The sequence below is a fragment of the Melospiza georgiana genome, chromosome 2 (genome assembly GCF_028018845.1).
Source record: "Melospiza georgiana isolate bMelGeo1 chromosome 2, bMelGeo1.pri, whole genome shotgun sequence".
Taxonomy (NCBI): Eukaryota; Metazoa; Chordata; class Aves; order Passeriformes; family Passerellidae; genus Melospiza; species Melospiza georgiana.
In genome coordinates this window covers 102,572,279-102,593,680 of record NC_080431.1, presented here as the reverse complement: position 1 = coordinate 102,593,680, position 21,402 = coordinate 102,572,279, and the positions used below count along the sequence as shown (strand labels likewise).

General features: G+C 39.0%; 1 protein-coding gene across 5 annotated transcripts in view; it reads right to left on the bottom strand.

Annotated features, from left to right (window-relative positions):
- The window catches only part of GLRA2 (glycine receptor alpha 2), a 121,583-nt gene that overhangs the window by 77,559 nt on the left and 22,622 nt on the right, over positions 1-21,402 (bottom strand). For 3 of the 5 annotated variants that reach the window (XM_058045177.1, XM_058045179.1, XM_058045181.1), the window contains exons 3-4: positions 19,377-19,444; positions 12,331-12,554 (exon numbers count right to left, since the gene is read on the bottom strand). In XM_058045177.1, coding sequence (XP_057901160.1) covers positions 12,331-12,554; positions 19,377-19,444 — 292 coding nt within the window. Of the gene's footprint in view, positions 1-12,330; positions 12,555-19,212; positions 19,281-19,376; positions 19,445-21,402 lie in introns of all 5 variants that reach the window. The other 2 variants (XM_058045178.1, XM_058045180.1) reach the window with 1 other exon arrangement.

Sequence of the window (21,402 nt, the reverse complement as noted above, 5' to 3'; positions counted from 1 at the left end):
CAGTCTATTTCTTCACCATGTGAAGTTTTGGAGTCCACCTAGCTGGGACTTCTAGCCATAAAATCACTGTGACACAAAGATGATATTTAGGTGACCAAAATCAAAATTGTCTCACCCAGATCTAAGACCACATTCCACATCACTGCTGTTGCCTAGGTGTGGGTTACCTACAAAAAGTTACACAATTTTCATCTTGACACAGTCTTGACACAGCAAACAAGATGACAGTATCAGAAAATTAGAGATCACATTTATGTGGCAGAGAGATGAAGAAAAGTCCCCAGTCTCAACATCTCCATAGGAAATAAACTCACATTTAACCTTTGGGATCAAATAGCAGAAGTATTAAAAAAATAAAATTTTCATCTAGAGAAAAAAGTTTATCTAGTAGGTGTGTAAGTGTCATTGAAAATCTGTCCTTTCTTGATTTAAATATTTTAAGTCCTTGCAAATGTTAACTAGTCTCATTTTCACTAGGTAATTTCCTGCATTAAAGATTGAGCTAATTAAGTTGCTAATCCCCAGCATTAACAAAACAGTGCCCGGGTCTCTTTCCTGAAACATTGCTATGTCAAACTCCCTTATTTTCAGTCATCTTCTAAATATGGCTTAGATGTTTTAAGCTCTTTTCAAACATGCCTTTATGCAAATGCAGCCTTTGTAAATATGTTATTTATTTGCATCCATTGAAGTAGGCATGGGCTATTCACTCACCCCTTGGATTTTAATGACTGTCAGGTGTGGACTGCACACTGACTTGCTTTCCTTTCTTCTTCAGCCCTTTCTACTGCCCAGTAATTCAAGTAATTTGGGGGTTTGATTACATGCATGGTCAGGAAGGTCCCTCATTATTTTAATATCATATTTATGAGAAAGCAAATAGACAGAGATGCAGCTTTGCTTTAAAAATTCATAAGGAAAAAATAATCTATCTCCATTGATATAAGGCAGATATATCGATGTTTTTTTCCTGGAGGTGAGATGAGAAAATTATGTAGGCTCATTTTGTAGGTCCACACAAAGTCTAATGTCCTTCTTTCTCTTCCTAATCATTGTTGTCTTTCACAAAGACTTAATTATTCTCTTCTTACCCTGAAAAATGAAAAATAATTTCTATTCACTGTGTTGATGAGAATAGCTCAAGACATCATGTTTATATTAGTTATAGTTTTACCTCTACCTGTTGGTCACCTCAGCACAGTAGCCATTCAGAATTACCATCTTTGCCTCTGGTCCCTTTTAGCAGCAGTAATGTAAGTGTTGAAAGCAGTGGTTAGAGCCTTGCATCATCCACAGATCCACTGGTTTTCAACAAGATTACTACACACTAAATGTTCAGCAGCTGGAATTTGAAATAGACCCACTGAAGTCTATGGTGGTGGGTCAATTTATACCAGTTGACTCCTTTTCATTAAAACTATGAGCCTGCAAATGTTTCCAAACCCTGGTGCCATGTCACTACTTATTAATTAATAAGGACATGGGGTCATAAATGAAAAGTGTTAGGTAGATATAGCTACCCACATTGCTGATAATAACAGTGTCATTGACAGAAAATATTTCAGCAAAATGAATGTCTCACACTTGGCAAATTTAAGAAGGGCCCCTGGAGGTTTGAAGCAAAGAGCAAATTTAATGGGGAATTACACTGATGAATACTTTAATCGTTAATAAAACAGAACAAACTGCTACAGAACAATTATTTTATTTTCCAGGCATCCCGCCACCAAGGCATTTGAGATGCATAAACAACAGATTGGTGGTGGAGAGCCATAAAACACTGATGGGAAGTGCTTTATGAACCATCTGTAAAACTGAAGAGAGAAGAAGTTGACCAGGGACTTGATTTTGCCTTCCATTACCTGAGCACCCTCACCCCATGGCAGCCAGGCCCAGGTGGCACAGCTGGCTCACCGAAAGCTCTGGGGCTGAGCACATTTTATTTTCCAGCTGAGCAGAGAGGGCTCATGAGGGAGCAGGAGGGAGTCACGTCTCCACTGCCTCGGCACACCAGGCAACGTGCCAGGGACAGCAAGCTGCCTCAGAGAAGAGGAAAAGCTGCTCTCTTCTGTCCCTCCCTGCTCCCTCACTCAACCCACAGCCAAGGAAGAATCAAACCCTGGAATAATGCAAATAAGAGTATGAACAGAACAGAATACAGAATCAGAGCCAGAAAACAAAGAATGAACAATTGGCTGCCACTGTGACAAAAATAATAAATAAATAAATAAATAAATAATGTCACTGAGCAGTACTGTAACACAAACAGGGCTATAATCCAAGTACTCCAGGGCAGCATTCTCTGTATTATGTTTTGGACCCCCTTCCTGACACCTTGAATGCCTTCAATGTGGAGCAGGCACTGCTGGGATTTCTTCACTCGGCCCTTCATTCAAACTCCCCTCTTTCATCCCCTGGTTTCAACACAAAGTGTTGAGATATCGCTAAGACTTGGATTTTGGGCCTGCCCCTCTTCCCAGCCCCACTCAAAATCTTTAAATTTCTGGCGACCCCAGGAACCCACTTACAGCATCACTCAGAGGTCTGCATTCCCCAAATTCTGCAGGCAGGAAGGCAAGGTCCTCTAGGCTGTGGCCACTGTCACAGAACTCAAATAAGGCATTTCATGGGAAAATAAATAGTCTGACTGCTTAATCAGAAACTCTCATGCTGGTTGTCTTTCACACCTGAGCATGTTTTGCAGTGTCAGTGCTTTCCCCTGGTGAGAGCTGGCATGGCCCCAGATGTGCCAGCAGCAGAACCAGGCATGGGCACCCCTGCTGCCTGGAATGCAGCCACTGCACCAAAATCCCCTCCGAGGGAAAGGCACTGGAGAGGGGCACACACCTGCAGCCAGGGGGCTCAGAGGCGTTTATGTGCAGGGCAACCAAGTCCTGGGCTCAGCACTGGGGCTGAGATACTGTGTTTCCTGCCTTTATCCTGCTCCTTCTCCAGCCCAGAGACATTTTCCCCATATCGTCCTATGCCTGCCCATCTACCCCACATCTCTCAGGGACACCAACATGACACAGAGCCCAGTCATTTTCCTTTCCTCCTGGTCTATCCTCACACCCTTCCCCCCTCCTTCTCCTGTTTATCAATTCCTGTCAAATGCCACTGTCACCTGTGTTCAGGGCATTGAGCTGTGACACCAGTCTGCCTTTGACAACTAACTCCCAAAGCAGCGCCGTCAGTAGACGAGACCGTAAGGATCTTGAATTAAAAAATAAATAAATTTTTAAAAAATCAATAGAAATAAAACATTTGTAAATAGATCATTCTGAAGATGATTTCCAATCTCCTTCTTTCACTGGAGGGTTTTGAATGCTGGGGCTCCCAGCCATCACACCACTTCTCTGGTAATCTCACAATGCGACAAAAACACCTCAGAGTACTTTAGAGACAGACTGCTTGTGAATGGTCTGCAACACAAATCTGAAGTAATGAACTGCTGACTAGCATTTTGTTGAACACTTAGGGAATTGTGTTTACACATTACATAATCCAGGATTTAAAAAAAATAAATTTAGGAGATTATATAATTTTAGCTGAGATTTGATGTACTGCCATGTCTGCAGCAACCACTGAACTGTATTCTAGCCCACTCCTTTACAAGCAGCTATCACTCCTTAGCCTGATGTCTTGCAAGACACCCAAAACTTCCCTTGATCTCAGTGACATCTCATCCCATAGGAGGACCCTGGTTCCACAAGAGAAGGGCCCTGGGGATCATAATATGTGGTACATCATGACAGAGGAGTATTCTTTTCATTAGTTATTCTGCAAGAAAGGTTGGTTGTGAGTGGGCTACAGAACAGCAGCCTCATCACAGAGTTTTTTTGTAATGATAAATAACTGGGATCAGTCCTGTTATGTATAGAAATACTGTTGGGAATTTATAAAGTCCTGCAGATAAGGGTATAAATCCCTTCTGTCTGCAAAAAAACCCCAAGATTATCTCCTCACTAGCATGAAAAGCAATAAATGCCTCATCATGAGTAGGCATCATGTTAAAAATAACATTTTGTTTCTATTCTTATCCCTTCATTCTTTCACACTACGCCCATCTGCACCTCAGCTGCTGGGACAAGAGATTTCACAATCTAGGATTTTATGCTGCAAATACCAGAACATAAATAGCACATGCATGATCACTGGTAGCATTGGCTATGTGCCATTTTTATCACAAAACTAATACCTGTGCAAACCCCTCAGTGCTGGATTTAGTGAGACAAGTGGGATTTCTTTTTTTCCAGCATTGTTAAATCTAAAGATGCTATTGTAAATTTTAAATTGCAAGGTTCTGGTATTTTTCTTAAAGCTCTAAGTTGACAATAAAGTTGAAGATATTTTAGTGGTACTTTTTTTCTTTGAAAGATTAAACTCCTGATCCTTCTAGCTGCTGAAATAACATTAAAATATTACCTAAGCACAAGCAGATAAAGTTCCCTATTAAACTGGCAGGGGAGATGAAGTTGCACAGCAACCATGACAGCATTGAATGACATAGGAGCAAATGCCATTTAGGCTAGTGACACTGAAACAGGGAGGAGAATCTAAAATCTCTTTATATTCCTCCCAGCCCCCTCTCTTGGGTGCCTGAAAGAAGGGCACACACACTGATCACTTATCAGAAGGCAGAAAAAAAAAATCCCAGTGGCATTCTTCTTTTAAATGTCTTTTCATTTTGTAGTTCATGTCATTATTTTTTCAGGGACCTGACTCATCATTTTGAATGCCAGTTCTGGTAATTTTCACAGTCTACAGGCTTTGTCCTGTTAAATGGAACAGTTGAACTGACTGGTTTTTCCCTTATTTTTGAGGAGTCCTGGAATTCCTCTCTAATAATTGTCGTGTTCTGCAGCTTCATTTCTGTCAGGTGGGAATGGGCTGAAGTCGAGCTTAGAGGAGACATGGAATGCTCTCTGCTATGGCAAAATGTGAGTTACAGGCTGGAGTTTCAGTACTGCTGTTTCTGAGCATGTCCTCAGTCCCTCCAGTGCTTTGCCTTGCTTCATGTACTGCTTAACAACACAGGAGCTGGCACAGAGCAGGGTGCTGGAGCTCTCATTTCAGGCATCCCACTTCTCATTGTAATGCAATCACTGTCTGCAGATACACAACGCCAGCACATGAGCTGCCAGCAAATGATTTTCCAATTATTGCTCAAACAAATCTATGAAATTAAATTCAAGTGTGATTGTATGTAACAGGTAAAATCTGTAAGCACCTGCTTCCTTTATATGAGGAACAGTATTTCACCTTTTCTTTTTTTCTCTGTCAGTTTCTATCTTAGTTTTCCTGCAGTGTGTGTTTGGTATGGTGTTGCTTTCCTCCTGGCATGGTGACATCTCTGTTCTAATCCATATATTTCAATCCAACTGGCAAAAGACCTTTATCCGTGGGACCATGTTCTAGGAAAATGTTTTTTTGTACCTTTTAGGAAGCGTTCCTTCACCTGCATCATTTCACACCTAGCCTTCAGCTGGTTAAATGAAGTGATTGATCACCAGCAGTCAAGGGCAGGCATTGCCAATAGCCATAAGGAGGGTGGTACACAGAGACCTATTGGCTGTGCAACCATCCCATTGACACAGGTATCCAGAAGGAGCCACCTGCCAGTATTTTTGATCCTGCCAGCCAAGATCAACTTCACATGTTCAAATTGGTCTCCAGCAGCATTTCTCACTTTTTTACTCAGAACAAAGTCTCCCCTTTTAATTGAGACACAGGAATACAGGGCTGTAGAAGCGACATTTCGTGCCATCAAGTCTGATCATCTGCTACCACCCAGAGTCACATCCTCTCAACCCTTTCAAAAATGATCAAAGTTCATTTGAATCTACTCTGTGTGTCCCTATTTCTGTTGGAATATTGTTGCAGGAATTCAAGGTGTATATGGCTGTAAACTTTGTAACTTCCTCTCTGAGCTTACTTATGGCCAGTTCAGAGCCATTTGTTCTCCTGGCAGCATTGTCCTCTGGTCTAAGCAGCTCCCCTCTCGTGTTTGTATTTACCTCCTCTGCTCTCCTGCCTCATCTGGGGATGTGCCTTAGAGGAAGAAGTGAGGCAGTACATGCTCAGATATAACGCCCATATCCCTACTTTGTTTAAAATGCCTTATGAAATGAAAAGCAACTAATTTTGTGTCATTAAAATGTAAATTATTCTTTTCTTAAGCAGTATAATCAATGGGGTTTTCACAATAGCCATGTTAGTTGCATAACAAAGTACCTACATTAGGTTTTATTATTTATTTAGTAGATTTCATTATTTGCTATGCAAAGCAAGTACTTTAGATACAACAGGAAAGTGAGGGTATTGGAAACCCGGGGCTAGATCCTTAGACTGAATTTGTAGATTGGGAGGGAATGAGAAAGGAGGGAATGGGTGATGAATTAAAGAGAGTATTTGGAAACAACCCTGAAGGATGAGAAGAATCTGAGTTCATTTATTTAAAAGGCCCCAGAAGGAAGGGCCTGGAGTGGAGCTAGAAGGAGAAGCAGGAGTAAGGGCAAAAAGGACAGGCAGGGTGAAAAACAGAGAGCTACTGATGATCCAAGGACAATGGGTTCAGCTGTAATGAGAATGGCTGCTTGTCCCACCAAAGGCTGCAGTTTTTTAGCTTCTGAAACCATTGTTATTATTGTCATGCTTATGGGAAGACAAATTTGTCCAATTCACTGGATTCACATAGCATACAGCCACAATTTGGGACATATCTGTGTCCCATTGTGCAGCATAATAAAGTTTAATGATTGTAGCTCTATAAGGCCTCAGCCCACAGAACATATCAACTGTCAAACATCAAAATGTTTTAGATGTTCTCTGTTTCAGTTAGCCTTTCCATTGACTATTCTTCGGTGTTTTGATTTGGTTTAAATGTCGAAAATTTACTTTGACATATGTATATGAAGAAATGTTATGCTTTTGTAAAGTCAGGGCAGTTAAAATGGGGCAGTGTACCATCTTGCCAGTGCAAGAATGAAATAATTCCCAGTGAAAATGTCCCTGTGATTATTGAAATTCACTTCCAAGGGAAAATCATCACCTTGTCAATACCAGTGTTATTCTGATAGGACCTGAGGTAATGGATATGTTTGTGTGAGGTGGCAGTTTAATAAGCAAACAGACACGTCAATCATGATAAACATCTCCATGATCCCACCTCTGCCAATCTGTCACATGGAAAGACAATGCTGCTAGTCAAGTCCAAATCCTCTTAAATCCCAACACTAGATTGTAAAATAAAATTGAAGTCATCAAATTAAAGCACAGAATGCACACAGGGCTGTAGAACGTAACATTTTCTACCACTGTGCTAGGCCACACTGTGTTGGGACATGGATGATCGGAACTGCAACATAGTTTAGCTGATAAAGTCTGTACCCCAAAATTATTTTAGAAAACCTACACCTGACTTTACTACAACATGACAATGTATTCTATAGTAGCCATGCAAAAAATCCCAGACTGCATCTTATTTAAAAGCAATATATTTCAGCAGGATAGTGAACTTTTTGCCATGAGCAGTCTCTTGCAGGGGGATCAGCAGTGCTACCTATGAATTTCCTTAACCTGTTTTCTTTCCCAGAAGGCAAAGAACACAAGTACAGAGGAGACTACAAAACACAGAAGTTTCTCTCAGAAAAACTGGGCTATAAAAGTGTCATGGATTACTTCTGAGGGTTTACATGATGGACATGGCAGTCATAACTCCTGATCTTAACACCTAGGCCTGTATTGGGTCATGGGGGTGTGTAGGGGGATACAGTATGGGTAAATGGAGGTAGTATAGAATGTAATCTTACCCCTAAACAGTTGCAGCTGGGTTAATTAGTAAAGATTAGGAGCAGGCCTGATGTTAACAGGCCACACCTGTAGCCAATCAGAAGAGTGTTATAAAAGTGTGGATTGGTTGGCTGCTCCAAGGATGAGGAAGAGTCAGTGACTAGGGGAGCTGCCTGTGGGAAACATCAAGGCGGTACAAAGCTCTAGCAATATGGAACACTTGCAATGTAATGGCAATAGAACTTTTAAACTATATGACAACAGGGGTGCAGGAGGGAGTTGGCTCAGTGCTCTGTCCCTCAGTGCTTGGCCACACCAAGAAGAGCTGATTTTGGAAACTCCTGAGCAAGGCAGCTGGCATGGGAGGCAGCATTGCAAATATCTGTACTGCTTTACAGAGACTTCTCTTGGCTTGCATAAGGAGGTGAGGGCTTTGGGAGGTGCCAGCTCCCACTGGTGGGATGTTCCTACTGCCCTGTCAGCTACTTGTTGTGGGATGGAGGGCTGGTAAGCATTCCCAGAGCAGGTACACAAACAGAGCAATCCAACAGCTCGAGTGTTCTCTGTTTGCAGTGCCCCCCAGCACAGAAGTGCTTTCAAACAGGCACTCAGCCCTCAGCCACAGCAACATTTGCAATTAAAACTAGGTCGATAGTTGAAACCGCAAGGAACTAATGGTCTATGTAACTAACAGTTCTGGCACTGGGAAGAAAAAGAAAGACAGAAAAAGAGGTATTTTGAAAGACTTGAGGAAAATTTTCCTAGGTGATTAATTGCTCTTTGAACAGGAATAGCAAAACTAGGGAAAGAAATGTAATTTGTGAATTTGCACAGATCTCCTCCCTAGGATTTCAAGTGTTTCTCTTGTTAAAAGAATCATGCAACACATTCTAAAATCTCCTCCTTTTAAAAAGTATGTAGTAATCTGCTTTGAGACTGTGTCTGGCTAAATATACTGGCAATATTCAGAGGAAAGCTCAACTGAGAGTGTTTTCTGGAGCAGCAAGTTAAAAAAAATATAAATTTACAATGTTTTTATCTTCCTGAGCGCTATATTCTAGATTCAATGCTGTGGATCAATATTACAGTTGAATTATATCTCCTTCTGGATCAATCTCATATGGCTGAGATGCACTGAAAATATTAAAAAGAGAAGGAGGCAATTATTGCAGAAAAAAAAAGCCACAAACTTTAAATAAAACCACTTTCCATCATTTTGCTAAAATAAGCTTTTAGGCAGATGCTAATATTCTGAGCTGGCTGGCAGCCTGAAATGGGTTTGTGGGAATCAGGTAGCACAAATGGGTGGCTCAGAGAGAACATAAAGCCTTCTGTGAGTGTATTTAGCATTTTCCTGGTGTCCCAGGTGTCCTCAGGGAGCAGAGAAGACACAATTCTTGTCCCTGGAACATAAAGTCCATGCAGTGGGGTGGGCAATGCAAAATGCAGGTGTCACACAGAATGTGAGTGCCTGGAACAGGACTCTTGGTACCATCACACCGTGCTCCAACACTTTCCAAGGGAAGAACCCTCTCCAAAATCCAATCCATGCAGAAGTCAGTCAAGGATTGGAAGAAGATGAGTCACAAGTGTCTAGGGGGTGGAACTGTGTAGGTTATGATTTGAACTCTTACTGCTTTTTCAGCACACGATATAAACACAAACTAATTTATTCAACACTGCTATTACAAACATTTCTTGTTGACTGCTCTCTACAGAGTGCTTTAAAATAAAAGATAGCTATTTAACAGTTTTTCAATTGTTGTATATGAGTGGAACTGAGATTGATCTTGACTAAAGTGAAGTTCTTTGCTGAATATAACTTTGCTGTAATTGCACACTTCTCAAAATGCATGTGCCTCTGAGAGCTGTTGCTACATCTCCAGAGGCAATAGCATCTATTTGCAGTATTAAGCAGTTCTGGGTTCTCTCCCCTAGGCTCTCATTTTCCCTGCAGCACCCAAAGGTGCAGAGCAGTTACCCAGCTGTAAAGCCTGAGGCAGTACGCAGCATGCTATCTGAGATCAAAAAAGGTGTCAAGGTAATCATCTGAGCATGCAGCAAACATATAAAAATGGGCTTGGCTTCCTAAAGTTATGATTCAGAGGCGGGTACATCAAGCATCAACAAATTTTTATTTTCTGTAACAACTCCCAGGAAATTAAATATAGTTGTAGGAATCTGCAAGTATGAGCATCATGACTATTATAAGGCAAACTCTGTGGAAATCTACATTCTGCCTCTTCTGTGCTGTTAGGTTTGTTTCTTTGACCAGCTATACAAGAGGAGAATGCAGAGCCTCGTGCTTACCACAGGGTGAGAAAATTCCTGTGGCCAAGCACTGCACAGGAGGTGATATATGGCCCAGACCCTCCCTCACCTTTTCATGATTTTTCTGAGCACCCATATCCTACACCAAATGTCTCATTTTAGTAAAGTATGGACCATGAACTGTTGTCTTGGGTGACTTTCCAAGTTCTGCTAAGAAAGGGCAGGTTTGGCCTCTGAGAGCATTTAAGAGCACAAGGCAGTTCAGCCTCCTGCCTGGTGCATTTCATGGTTTTGGTGCAGTACATTGGGAAGAGGGATGCCACTGCCTCATAATACACACACACCTTGCTTCTTGCCCATTGATTACCGAGAGCACATCTAAACACACTTTATGCAAAGAACAGTTTGTATTTATGCAAGATTAATTTGATCTTGATTTCATTAAATTTGAAAATATGACAAAACAGCCTACCTGCTACATCCCAGAGGCATTTGAGAAGTGCTTTAAACATTCAAAGCACACTAAATGCTAAATGTTAAATATCACAATGACAGGCAAAGTGCTATTGGTGCAGTAGTGAACATTCCCAATGTACTGAAACCAAACACTAAAATATTCTTGTTTGTTTCTGCATAGCACAACTACAAGCAGCTGACATGGAATACAAGTCTCTAGCCCAGTATTTAGAGAGTAAAGACAAGTATTTCTAACTGCTCCTGATTTCAAGTTTGCATACTCCAGAAAGTGTTAAAAAATTCTTTGCCACGTTGGGTGTGCTGGGTTACTCTGTTACTGTTGTGTGATACAAGTGAGAAGTGATGAGCTTTGCTTGGTGCTCCCTTGGAATTCTGCTTACTCTGCTTCAAATTAATTTGCATTTAGGTGTAGGAATTTTACAAATGTGATATGGCAGCTCAAAATATCACTTTTGCTGCATGAGCAAATGTCAGGAAAACTATCCATCTGCATGCAGAGCAGCACCCAACTGCACTGTTTCCTCCAATAAGATGGTGTCTGATGTCATTCAAACAAACAGATGCATTCATTTCCTTCTCAGGGTGAAACAGGAAAGATTTGTAAGTGACAGCATATTTATCACTCTGCTAGTGCTGGTACCATCCTTGTATCCTATTATTTTTCACAAACCCTTCAGGTAGAGCAATTTGAAACCCTGCTCAGTAACCCTGCTTCATCTGTCCAAATATTACTGGGCTCTTACCAAGGAATTTCCACAAGAATTATGTAAGTGGATGAAGTTCCATGCTAATATTTATTTATTTAGCATCCTAAAGAGCACAGCTATCCCAAGCCTGGATCAATAGTAATTCCTTAATGAAAACACAGTCAAAACCACAATAGAAATAACTGCCTTCTAAACTAATCTGCTTTACAGATGAGCAAATTCACTAGACAATCTGTTAAACAAATACTGTCATGTTTACTTTCTATAATGCAAGAAAGGAAAAAATCAAGAAGCATCCCCAGGAAGAAAAAAACTCCAGCAATTGCTTCCTTTTAAACAATCCTAAGAGCAATAATAGAGTATTTTGCATCTTTGGCTACCTCTATTAAGCAATTAATGTCTCACAGTAAGCTGAATGTCAAATGAATACTGCAGGTTGTTTGCTGCTATTTATGCCTGTGGAATGCAATTTTGTTTTTCTGCTTATGTCCTGTTTCATCAGGTCATATCAAATCACATTTTGTCAGTGTTTATTAATTCAGCCAAAGCGAGTCACATGACACACACTTCAGTGCCCCTAGTACCAAAAACAAATGCTTTCCATAGTTCCAGGTGGGATTTTTTATGTGACTAGATACATCCAATTACACAGTGACTTGCATGTCAAATTTATTGCATTTCAAGCATGTTTTTGCTTCAAGTGTTGAGTAGTCATTTAAATTAATACTCCCCTTTACTTTTAAATTGCAACCCACAGACTACTGAAGAGATGATTTCCTCTTTGCAAGAGGAGTGAGTTGAGCTAATGCTAATGGGAATTACTGAGGCATGCCATTAAAGTTCTCGACAGCCTCAAGTTTTCAACAAGACCAAGAAGTACCGCTGTGCCACTTAGAGACTATTTTGCAAAAAGTAAAATGTTAGCAAAGAAACATAGGCAAATTTTCCTTCCACCCTGGTATTAGTAAATCTCATTTTAGCTGTACACATGGAACAACAAAAAATTAAACATCTACATTGCATCCAGAAAACAGAGAGGGAAAGAAAGGGATGAGGAGAAAAAAAATAAAATTAACTGGTTTACCTGATACTGTACAACACCTTTCCAGTTTTAGAAATCCTCAGCAACTTGTTGTCTGTTGTGACATCATGGAAATTTGCTCCCTTCTCATTGGCAAAGAATAAATCTGGCTTCCAAATAGAATCCAACATAGAGGGATCCAAATCCAGGGAATCATCGGGATATTCGCTGTAAGCCAGGCGTGAGTCATTCCACTGCTGCCTCAAAAAAATGTTCACTCTGTAGTCCTACAGAAATGCCATGTAAACAGGTTACTAAGCCACCAAAACTGGAAGCCCACTTTAGCTTGCTCTATGTTGTTAGATACACTGCAGTACCAGCATTACAGCAAACATCTGTGTTATCCTTTGAACATCAGAGTTGTCATTTGAAAATAAAGTTGTCAAAGTGCTGCATTGAACCAGACAAACACAACTGAGACATTTTCCAAATCAAAATTCCTTCAGTGATGAGAAAAATATTAACTGCAATCTCCTCAATTAAATGTAATCCTATTTCAAATGTTGTGGATTACCTAAGAGGTATTTGTAAATTCAAAAAACATTGCGCCTATACATATACAATATATACAATATATAAAATGCCATCCAAGACACTACAAAATTACCAAAGAAATGTATTCTAATATGTAAGTCATTTATGTCTAATGTACTCATGAATAGTTTTTAATTCCTGTGAAGTCAAAATTGTATAGAAGAAATTAAATCACAACTTCTTATTTACTACTAGTTTCCTTTTCATATTTATTGCATGATTCTGTGTATGTTCCTTCATTTACACCTCCCTGTCTGCATCCCATTAAAATTGGCCTGATTGTGTTCTTTTGCATGGTGGTCTGCTAATCACAACGGGGAAAGGCAGCAATTACTTAGAGGTTCATTTAGAACCAACATTAACATTGTGTCAAGAACCGGTTATTAAAGGGGAATGCAAAAAGAGATTTCAGTTCCTAAACTCTGTGAACGGAGTAGAAAGAAACAAATATTTACTCTCCTAATCCCAGGTTTCCAAAGTCAGCAAATAAGATTTTCATCTCTCTGAAATTGTAATTTTTAATTTTTGAACACTCTCTTAGAAATACCGTCTACTCTTCCTCTAAAAGAAAAATATTTAATAATATTTGTATTGATTATATTATCTGAAGGAATGCTTTATCAAATAATTGTGCTGATACTACAAAGCATTAACATTGAGGATTTTCAGCTGCACATTAAAATGGCAACACTGTGCTTTTGACTTGGAAAATGTATGAGCTGGCTGAGCTTTAGTCAGGTACCTGAACTGCATAGAAAAGGAGTTATCACCCTTGAAACGTAGATAAATATTCTCCCTGTGATCAGAGCTGTAGAAAGCAGCTTGCCCAATATTCAGATTCTGAATGAGCCCCTCCATTCAGTTTTCACCCCCTTTGCTCCAGGGGGTGGTAGCAAGGTGTGCTGCTGCCCTGACAGAACATTTCTGACATCCAAACTGATGCAGATTTTGAACCCAATGGGAAGATGCGTTACAATCTCAGTAGGTGAATAATTTTTCTTTTTATTGTTTTCATTTTCATTTTGATCTTGGGTAGATGTGATTCCAAACAGGAATGTTGACTAATCAAAGTAGGACAGACCTGAGAGAGGTCTCAAGAATAGCATTTTTTAAAGATACCTACAAAAGCCTGTATCTGTTTTTGACAAGTCATTGTACTTTTTATGATGTTCTTGTCTCAGACATTTAAATATCAAATAGCTACTTGCAGTTCTGAGCTTATAAAATGTCATCACATCTTGTGAGGAAACACCATCCATAATCATACTATCCTTTATTTCTCGGTCTTAGAAACTGAGAGTTTCTTATGTTTATAATGTGTCTTTAAGCTTATATTTATCTTTAAGTATATATAAGTCTTAGAGTTTATATGGGACAGCTTTAGCTATAAATCCAGGAATGCACTGATTTGAATTCTGCAGAAAAGAAGGCAGAAGCAACTGCTGATAGAATAAAATTGCTACAACTAGTTGTGAGACTGGCTTTAATTCTTCATTGTGATATGATATATAATGAAGTCTTTGGAAAACAGAGGGATTTTTTTTCCCCATGACATAGAAATTATAAATCAGTCAGATCAGTAAATTATATAAAAGTATCTAAAAAATTGCTTTGATGAACTTCAGTTCTTGGTGATTTAGATAATAAAAAACAGTCTGGAAAATCTTTATTCATAGAAGAGATTGCATAGAATAATATATATTATACCAAAATCATAAATAGTGACAATAAGATTAGCCTATATTTTTCAACACGTCCCTTCAAAAATTTATCAGTCATCACACCAATACACTTAGAAATGCTTTTTCTCTGCAAGCTTTATTGTTAGAAGCAAAACAGAACTGAAACCTTTGTTTACATTTGATAGGCTTTGCATATATATGTGTAGATACTTTAATGAGAAATAAAAATGTTAATATAACATGCACATCACAAGAACAGCATTATTTTTTCCTCCTATGCTTGCTGTATGAGCAGTAGGGAGGGATGTGTGTTTACACAGTCAGACCTAATCATGTGCAGAATTTTGAATTTACTTTTCCTGAGCTACCACTGTAAGTATCTTTTGAAGGAAAGTTCTCTTGAGAATAGCAGAACAACATGGAGTTGAGGCACACTACAGTGTGTATTTGGTGAGGTCCTGAGGGTAGGAGTGGGTGTGCTGTAGTAAAGCACTCCTACACAACCACAAACACACCTACTCTGCAAATTCCTTGTGACAGCACCACCACTCTGAACAAGGAGTGTGGACCTGAAGATTCAACCTCAGATGCACTGCCAGTGTCAGCAATAGCTCAAGGCAACTCAGATAAATAGTTTTCCTCTGTTCTCAAGCCATAAGCTCGCAGCAGTACAAACACACTGGAAGAATATTAATCTGATTAGATTTAGTAGCTCTATCTGAAGATTTAGGGACTTGATCCACAGATATACTTAGTCTGTTTATAGGAACGCAGATAAATATAATTTTTCAGCAAATCTAAATCCAGATTCACAGAGCAAAGCCCTGGATCCCAGGCACTGCTGTGGCAGGAGGAGTGCAGGGGAGACCCTGCCCTGCCCAGTGCTACTTTCTGTCTCTGAAACCAGCATTTGTCTTAGGTCTGAGCTTTCCCCCCAGCTTCCCCTCCAACAGCAGCGATTGCCCAGGAATTGAGCTGGGAGTCTGAAACAAACAGCAGACTTTGCTGGCCTTCCATGAATAGCAGGGGTTTGCAAAAAAGACTACTCTTTCTCTAAATCCTAAAGATTTCACTGAAAAGCAGCGGTTCGATGAACTATTCCAAGTCCATGCAACAGAAAAGCACTTGGCTACCCATGGGTATAAGCATGCAGTGTGTCCCCAATAGTTCAATGGCAACCTTTTATTTAGTTAAAAGTATACATGTGAATTTATCAGGATCTAATAAGCTTATTTGTAATTACAGGGTTTTCTCCCCCTAAATGGGAGATAGTATCATACAGCCAGCCACAGCAATGCTTTTAAAATTAAGAAATGGCAATTTTTTCTCCTAACATAAGTACTCAAAACACAACTGGAGTTTGGATCATTTACCCTAACAGAGAACCTGCTGCACAGTGTCATTGATTATAGGGCACAGCAACAATAAGAATATCCTCACAGTTATTAATTTCTGTAATTTACAATTAGCTTGTCAATGTACAAGCCACTCTTAACTTCTCCTACAGCTGATAGCTAAAAAGTCCTGGTCATTAGGAACACTGAACATCTGAATTCTTTGGGATGCTGCCCAGGCTGATGTAGATTACTCATCTGTGATACTCAACGGCAGTCATGCTGTACGGTGAATTTTCTGCTGAATACTGCATGTGTAAATACTTCCAAAAATAGATACAGAGTTTACTCTCATAACTGCTTTATTCAGTGAAGTTATTCAGAAAAAACTTTTCCTCCTTCTTTACAAGTTAGGGCTTAAATTAAAGACAAATCAAAGAAAAATTTCAACTATATAATCTTGACTCTGGCCTTTTTTTTTACTCTTTTTATTTTGGTATAATATATATAATTCAATAAGGAAGAAAAACATTTCTTTTGCAGGAAAAATAATCTATTGGGATACTGTCACATAAGTGCATCATAGAGCAGAAAGACAGTTACATCTGCATTTTGTTTCTTTAGATCTTTGGGAATAAAACTTGTGAAGAGTGTATGGAATTCATCCATCTGAATCAGCATAAAATCCCAGGTTTATTTCTTAATGTAAGGTTTTAATTTTTAGAAGAGTGTGCTGCATGTTAGAGTTGTGCTGGCCTTTCACATGGGGAGGAATTTTATCCTGTACTGTGTGTCTTAATCAGAGGACAGAAACTACGCCTGATGTTACTGAAATTAGTAGGTCTGGGACTGTAATGGCCCATTTGCCATGTTAAGTTCTCCTCCTGAAAGCTTCCCTGAGCGAGTTTTCAACTTCCAAGTTCCCAAAGAACTGCTGTAGATGGTCCAAGTTATATTCTGATTATGTCCCTTCAGTGTATGCATGTGGTTTCACTAAGCATTCCTCTCCTCTGAGACAGGAGTGTCTCTATTGAATTTGCAATCCAGGCTTTTAAATGAATCATTTAGTTTTATGTCAAAACCATCAAGAACATTGTATAGTGAAAAATGATTCCTAGGAGTCAAACAAACTTGTTATTTATCACAAGGGATGCCAACAATTTTACCACACAATTATATCTGTTTCAGAAAGGCAAAATAGTTGGAACAGCAATTGATGTCTGCCTCTCAGAGCAGACTCCTAAAACTAGTCACAATAGTCATTAAAGAAGAGACAACATTAAGAAAATCAATATCAAATAAGTGAACAGCATCTTAGAGAATCTTTCCACACTTTCAGCAGATATAATGAAAAAAGCAAAATAAGAAAGCCAATAGTCTTTGTTTTCATCTACTTGAATGTTTGGCTGTTTTCAGCAAAATGTGTTAATGAACATTGGAAAGGTACACATTAACATATTTGATAGAAGGTAAAATGCAATGAGGGGATTTAATCAAAGCAATGAAGGAGTCTAATTAATGCAATCAGCATTGGGTCGTGCAAATATTTTCATTGAATGCCATCTTGTAAAGCTAGTGACGTGCAGGGCTTTTACCACTTAATGCTATGCTGGTGTCTCTGCACACTAGGATCAACAGACATGACTGGGTAAAAATGCTACACTCACAGCGATCTTCTCAGAATCCTTAAAACACAGGAAAACAATTCGTGTTTTCCAAAAATAATGAAAATTAAGTCTGTTGATTATTATGTTACACCCTGATATGTTTATTTCCCTATCATTTTTAAATTTATTTTAGTTTTCTTTTAAGGTGTTTTTTTAAATATTACAGATACATAGTCTAAAGCATTAACTTATCTGATTTATAGCTGTGTATGATACAGCTTGTAATTTATAGCAAAGTCTTTCCCACACTGTTAAAGAAAGCAACCCAGCCTAGCAATAACTTGCCTTTTATCTCTAGAAAACATTAAATAACAGGGTGGGTTTTTAAATAAAATTGTTTAGGAGCAGAAGATTTGTGTTCCCACATTCTTTAATCATCACTTACTAAAATGATGGCAGGAGTTACAATTTAATTTAATTAATATTAAACAAAATACATAAGTAAGGCTAAAGACCTTCTCTTCCTTCATAATACAAGGCCTGCAAGGTAGTATCTATTCCATCTTACACAAAAGCTGCTCTTTTGGTTTACTTCAAGTGGGCAGCAAGTTCATTACTAATTACCAAGTTCTCAGTCGTGCAAGAAGCCAACCACCTTTATTGCCTCTGGCTTCAGCAATTCCAGAAAAACCTGGATGCTGTGTAGGAATCTCTGGAAAACAGAGCTGTGAAACTACACTGCAATTTCTTCAAAAGTACCATAGATATGAGCACCTAATAATTATTATGGGTTTATGACATTATTTATGATAAATTTGTCAAAAATATCTCAGTGGATTAACCCACATAGTCAGGAGTACGTAGGCTTGAATAAAAACCAAATCTTTTATATTCACTTTTGAAAAAGATTAAAGAAACTCAGCATCTTTTTAAATGGAATCAGAAAACTTTTGGCTTTTTTTTTCTTAGCAAATAATGAAAAAAATAATAGACTGAACTTCTAGATTAAAATATTTTTTTAAAAAAGTTAGATGAAAATTTTAATTTTAATTTTTTTCTTAGTCTTAGCTTGATTTCGTTTATTCTATATTTTGCAATTTTTTAAATGAAAATCTGACTTTTTTTTACTTTGTTCTTTGCGTTAGTCAAAATAAAAATTTCAGACAGATGGAATCCCATCATTTCCTAGTACTAATTTAACCTCAAAATACTTAAATCTTATACCCACGTGTTCCAGTCATTTGACTCAAGTTTTACACTTCCTTCTGTGACTGAAGTGGCTGCATTCACAGAGATCTGTCTCAGTTAAACGAGACCGTTTTCTGCAGCAGCAGGTGATTCAGCATGGGGTGTAAAGCACAACCAAATACGGTGCACTTGGCAGGGAAACCCACAGCTGAGCTCCAGCCCTTCCTCTGCCTCTTCAGAGCTAATGAAACCTGAGGAAGCAGGTTTGCACACACCTGTGCTTGCTGCCATCACAGGCACTACAGACTGGTGCAGTGCCTATGTAGGTGTGTTTAGACTTGATGGGGGAGTTTATTTTTTATATATATAGTTATTTTATATTTATTTTATGTTATTTTATTTAATGCAATTTTTACTCAGGTTTTTTGTAGGTTTTTAGTAGCTTCATAACTTAGTAAATGTCCCCGCATCCTGAGCATCTCTATTCTACATCACATCCCACTTCTTCACAAGATGGCTTCAATGATCAGTCCCACTCACCATTGTAGTTTCTGCTATTGAACCAAAGCTGTTGATAAATATGTTGCAGGTAACATTTACAGGAGGACCTGCAAGTTGAACAATAAATAGAAAAATTGACAGGTTTTGTTCATGACATATATTAAGTATTGTTGTTCTCTTGCCAATGACATCATAGCACTTACCATTGTGGTTTCTGTGACTGATCCAAAACTGTTGATAAAAATATTGCAAGTAACGTTTACTGGAGGACCTGTGGAATGCAATAAAAATGTTGCAATACACATTGAAACAAAAGCACAGATCCCTCAGCCTCCGTACAATCTGGTACAGATGTGGCTGAAAACAAGCAGAAAGTGAGTTTTCCCAAACTGTTCATGTAAATTTTGATCAAAAGAGAAGCATTATCAACAGTAATTTATTTAACCTAGTTTCATTGGAAGTTGTTATATAAACACACAGAGCTACGTCCTTGCATTTAGAGATTGACAGAAGACTTGAGCGAGGGCTTTTTCTTACCCACAGTACCAGTGCAGAATACACTTTAGCACTGCAACCACTCCTCTCTCCCTTCTCCCTTCATCCAGAACTTAAAATTTTATCTCTCCACATTTACTCCACTCTGTAGGCAAATGTTTGCCACTGAAATTCCCCGCAAGGGAAATTTTCACATTGACTCCAGTCCACAAGCAGCTCTTCCTGCACCTGATCTGGAAGTGTCTGCCTTGCCTTTACCAAATATTTTAGCAATATCTGTTCTGGCTTGAACAGATAGCTTTCATTAAACAGCTATTTGCATTCTCTTCCCTCCCACCACCTTTGCTGTTATTCAGCAGTCACTGACGTGTGGCAGAATGAATAGAGATTTAAGATTTAATTAGTTGCCTATTAGCCTTCTTGATTTTTTAGGTGTGACGAAATAAACAGGGCTTCTCAACAGAATCAAAAAGGATTCATGCTAAAGGCCTGAATTTCAGTGACACAGAAGTTGGTACAAGCATTGAGTATCAAGTACTTTCTTTCTTTTGCCATTACTATTTTTAATCACATCATGTTCCTTATAAATGAAAAAATGTCAGTGCAGAGAATATAAATATCCCCATTTGGTTTATAATTCAATTTATAATGAAATTTATTTACAAAAGATGGAAACATTATTACTTTCTTTTTTGTAAAATGGAATAAACTAATGAGTCTACTGTCAATTTCCTGAGTGCTAGGCTACTCATCTTAAAGGAAACAATCATGTTGGTTTTGGGAATAAAAACCACAACAGTAACATGTTTTGAGGCTGTTAAATTCCAATGAGGTGTGTTGTTCAAACTCAGGTTTTTTTACAAGAATTGTTTTTAAAACACTTCCTTTTTATTTTGCAAATGTGTCTCCATTTCCAGTACCAAGCCAAAACCAAGCCAAATAGTCTGCTATTTTCCTTCCATATTATCATTTCTGTTCCTTTGAATTGGTGGTTTTTCTACTAGCTAGGCACCTTGAATAAAATGTTTCTCTACATCCAGACATACTGAGCCACTGTATCACTGAAGCTGGAAGGAACCTCTGGAGATCACCCAGTCCCCATAGTCCATAGTCCATCTTGCCCCAGAGCAGGAGCAGCTAGAGAAGGACTGTGCCACATGAGACTCTGAATATATCCAGAGACGGACACTTCACAGATTCTCTAGGCAGCCTGTGCCAGTGTGCAGTCACCCTCACAGCAAAATGCTGCTCTTATGCTTAAATGGAATTTCATGTGTCTCAGCTTGTGTCCACTGCCTCTCTTCCTGTAACTAGGCACCACTGAGAAGAATTTGGCTACCTTTTCTTTACTTACACCTCATCAGTTATTCAAGCACATGGTTGAGATTCCCCTGAACCATTTTTCCCCAGGCTGAGTGCCCTCAGGAACCTCAGCCTCTCCTTGTATGACAGAGTCTCTTAACTACCTTTGTAACATTTTACTGGACCATGGCAAAAATTCCATGTCTCTCTCATACTGGGGAGCCCAGAGCTGGGCTCAGCACTCCAGGTGTGTCTCACAAGTTCTGAGCAGAGCAAAGATCAAAAAAAAAAAAAGAAGAGCAAAGATCAAAGAGCAAAGGATCCCTTCCCTCAACCTGCTGGCCATGCTGTACCTAATGCAGCCCAGGAGTCCATTGGCTACCTTTGCTGCAGGGGCACATTGCGGGCTCATGTTCCACCAGGTGTTCATGT